Source organism: Spinacia oleracea, chromosome 5, assembly GCF_020520425.1.
Source record: "Spinacia oleracea cultivar Varoflay chromosome 5, BTI_SOV_V1, whole genome shotgun sequence".
NCBI classification, from domain to species: domain Eukaryota; kingdom Viridiplantae; phylum Streptophyta; class Magnoliopsida; order Caryophyllales; family Amaranthaceae; genus Spinacia; species Spinacia oleracea.
In genome coordinates this window covers 14,866,145-14,870,100 of record NC_079491.1, presented here as the reverse complement: position 1 = coordinate 14,870,100, position 3,956 = coordinate 14,866,145, and the positions used below count along the sequence as shown (strand labels likewise).

Sequence of the window (3,956 nt, the reverse complement as noted above, 5' to 3'; positions counted from 1 at the left end):
ATTTTAATAATAGTAATAATAACAAGATAAGATATCTAGTGGAAAAACATGATATGTTACCCTTTTGAATAGTATGATCTTATGGAAATAATATTAAGTTTTGGTAAATAAATTTTCTAAGCCAATCAATGATCAAAGTCTTGATTTGTTTACTAATTTGGTGATTCCATTATTCATCTCATAATTCTCTTTTTATGCATCATATATATAGCACACTTTAGTTGGACACTCAAAATAAAGTTATATAGCAATCTAGAAATGGTTTCTCCTTCATTATTCTTAGTGATTTTTTCTTCATTAGTTTTGTATGGATTATGTGATACGTCATTCTCTAACCAACAAGACGTGAAGACCATCAAGGTACTTTAGAATTCCCTTTTTTTCACATAGTTTTCTTCAAGTAACTAAAATTGATTTACTCTTAACTTTTTTGTGTCAACAGACGGAATATGGTACTTATGATTGTGTAGACTTTTATAAACAACCTGCGTTTAATCATCCATTACTAAAGAATCACTCGTCTAAGGCAAGTTACTTAGTTGTATAAAAGTGATTTAATATATGTTGACGTAGCTATATTCATAAATATTCTTAATTTCTTATATATGCATAGGCAATCTCAAACTTGTTGGAACTTCAAGGGAGGAAAGTTAGCGGCATCGGACTTCCAGAAAGTTGCCCAGTAGGAACAGTTCCTATTTTAAGAACCAATCAAAATTCCAGCGTCAACGTTCAACAACTTAGCCCTCCTCAAACGCATTGTGTAAGATCTTTTTTAATATAGTATTCCAAATTTTGTACTAAAATTTTAAACCAAGAAGTTTCGTTTGCCACGTGTGATCATCTCCTTACCTTATGTGTTTTTCTCTAATTCTAATTTTTTTAGTTTTTTATTAATTAAATCTTTAATGACTGCCAGTATATTTTATTTTTATTTTGCATTAATAACTTTCTAATTCATCAATGGCGGAATAAATTTATTTGTCCATTATCTCTTCGAATCCTATATCAATGTACCCCATTATTAAAATATATAACATGTACGTGCATTGCATGGGGTAAAAACTAGTTATATTTTTTGGGTTTTTGTTTGCATGCTTATAAGAAAATATACTTTGTATTAATTATTGTTTTAATGGGCGGATTGAAAAATATTGCACCACCTATAGTTGTGCAATGAAATTTTCATATAATTATAGGTAAATATTTTTTATTCAAAATAATAATAATAATAATAATAATAATAATAATAATAATAATAATAATAATAATAATAATAATAATAATAATAATAGTATGATGTTAAAATTAATACAAATGTAATAAATAATCGTTATTTTATTAACGCAGGTTGCTTTAGTTCATACAAATAAGTTGAACAGAAAATTCAATGGAGTAGGTGGTGCAATAGGAATGTATAAACCTGTAGTACAAACTAGTGATCAAAGGTCTTCTGCACGAATAAAACTTTCAAATGGAAACGATAGCTTGGAAGCTGGATGGATGGTTAGTAGACTATTCGATATTATTACCCCGTATTATTTTGGAATTGTGTCTCAACTATTGAGATCGAACATATACATATAACACTATTTTCCTGTAATGTGTGGTCATGTGTCAGGTAAATCCTAAAATATTCAACGATTACGAAGCACATTTGTATCAAAGTTTTGATGTAAGTATTCGTATCAAATATTAGTTAGGAGTGTTCTCGTCTAGCACATAGAGGGGAACGTGTTTTAGTACTACGATGAACATGTACCCCTCTAACATGATCATATAATGCATGTGCCAAATTAAGAAGTACATATAAATAATAATTATTTTCTTATTTTTATTTGTATATTACATAAAAAATTTAACAGGCAGGGGGAAAAGGTTGCATAAATCTACAATGCCCAGGTTTTGTTCAAGTGACTACAACCGTGCCTTTGGGTACAATCCCATCCGAGTACACTAAAATCGGAGGAAATGATATAAGGGCGTGGAACTTATCAATTGACAAGGTAAAAATTTACAATCCTTCTTCATCATATTGTTTAAGCTAAATGATAACCAAATGACCCCATCTACTCTTCAAGTCTTTATCATATTGCATTAATTCTTGTGCAAATAATAACTGTAAAATTTTTGAAGAAATAGAGGTATTATAAGTTACTACCTCATTTCCTAAGTGTTCTTTACACGGACTCCTATGCAATATTTGACCACTAATATATCTAATTCATTATGTGAAAAATTATAAAAAGTTGATATTTTGAAAATACATAACCAGACAAATCTAACAAGATCTTATATGATAATGTTTTGATGCATATAATAATGAGAATTTATAGTCAAATTTTTCATACTTTTGACACATAGCAGAGTGCAAAGTATTTTCAGAATCGGAGGTAATAGTTATAGTCAAAACATATTTTGGCATGTGATATTGTCAAAAATTTACTTTTCATTTTATATACTCCATACTTCTACTTCACATGATATTTTCAAGAAAATAACATGTCATTCATAGTCTCTTTTAATAAGTACTACGTATATAGTTTAGACATAGACAAACAACTTGAATATGTGATTTTATTGATTGAATAAAGGAAATGTAGAGAATTTTGTTAATTACTCCCTCCGTCTCATAAATGATAATATAGTGCATGTTTTTCATTTTGGGTGTCCCACATTATATTCATGTACTTGTTTTTTGTGGGTGTAGCATCAAGATGACGGAAATTGGTGGTTATCAGTAACTTATGATAAGGAACCAATTGGATATTGGCCGAAACAATTATTCACTTCATTAGCAGATGTTGCCGGAAAAGTGGAATGGGGAGGTGAGGTTTATGATTTTGGACCATCTTCAAAGAAACACCCTCCTCCTCCAGAGATGGGTAATGGTTTTAGAGCAACTAAAGATCTTTCAAAATCAGCAAGTATTTTTCATGCTTCTTACGTCGATGAAAGTTTTACTAATGTCATAAATCCCGAAGACACTCATGAAATTACGGATTGTGATCCAACATACACTGTTTTAGATGGTGGTTGGGTATCAAAAAATTTTGGTCGGGTCATATATTATGGTGGATACTCTATACTAAAATAACTATCAATGTGTAATCATATTTTAATTTGTTACTTCTAAACATTTGACAACAATAAAGAGTTTTTTCGATCTTTTAATTCTCGATATTCTTTGTTCCTCATTTCCCTCTGTTTCAGTTCTTTTTACTCTGTTTCTGGTCTGTTTTTTGGTACTCCTTGTTCTACTACTACTTTTTTTTTATTTTGTTTTTAAAATGGATTATCGTAATTATCGGTGTTACTTTCTTATGGGGGTGCTTGTTAACCATCCAAAAATGTTACATTTGGAGAAATTAGACTCTTCTGTTGTTGGAAAGTTTTATGATTCAAATCCCCTGTCTCGTTCCTTAGTTCAACAGATGGTGAATAACCAATGGCTAAAAAGGGGTGAAATTACGGTTCATCTTTGGGGATGCTTTTTCTTGTTTGTTTTCATGTTCAAATCCCATGGATAAGGAAGATTTAATTGAGCAACATACATGTAACACCCCGACAATTCTCTCTTTTCTAAAATAACCTTTTAATATAAACTTAGAGAATTATCAAGGCATTATCGCCCGTGTGAAAACGTAACGGCTTATTCAGAATTATGCAGCGGAAAACATAAAACTAACTTTAGGTTTATAAATAATCGATTACAGGTTTAGTCCCAAAAATCAACCAACGAAAATAAGGAAATATAAATAGTATGACAAGTTTAAAGTCCAATTAAACAAACCCAAGTCAACTTAGCAATCAAAACTAAATACAAGCTCTCTATTCCCGATCCCAATGATGCAACATCTTCAAACCTGCAGATGGACAATGCTTATTGATCCTTAGAGACTGCTCACCAAAGATTGGGTCATCACAGGATCAATAAGGCATAGCCATGATCAACA

At 30.5% G+C, this 3,956-nt stretch overlaps 1 protein-coding gene across 1 annotated transcript; it reads left to right on the top strand.

Moving 5' to 3' along the window:
- The first annotated feature begins 258 nt into the window (after positions 1–258).
- Positions 259–3,470, top strand: LOC110774680 (uncharacterized). Its single transcript, XM_021979242.2, has 7 exons — positions 259–360; positions 443–526; positions 614–763; positions 1,351–1,506; positions 1,622–1,675; positions 1,866–2,006; positions 2,711–3,470. Exons 1-7 carry the CDS (start codon positions 259–261, stop codon positions 3,095–3,097), a joined length of 1,074 nt encoding a protein of 357 aa, XP_021834934.2. The 3' UTR covers positions 3,098–3,470.
- The last annotated feature ends 486 nt before the right edge of the window (positions 3,471–3,956 follow it).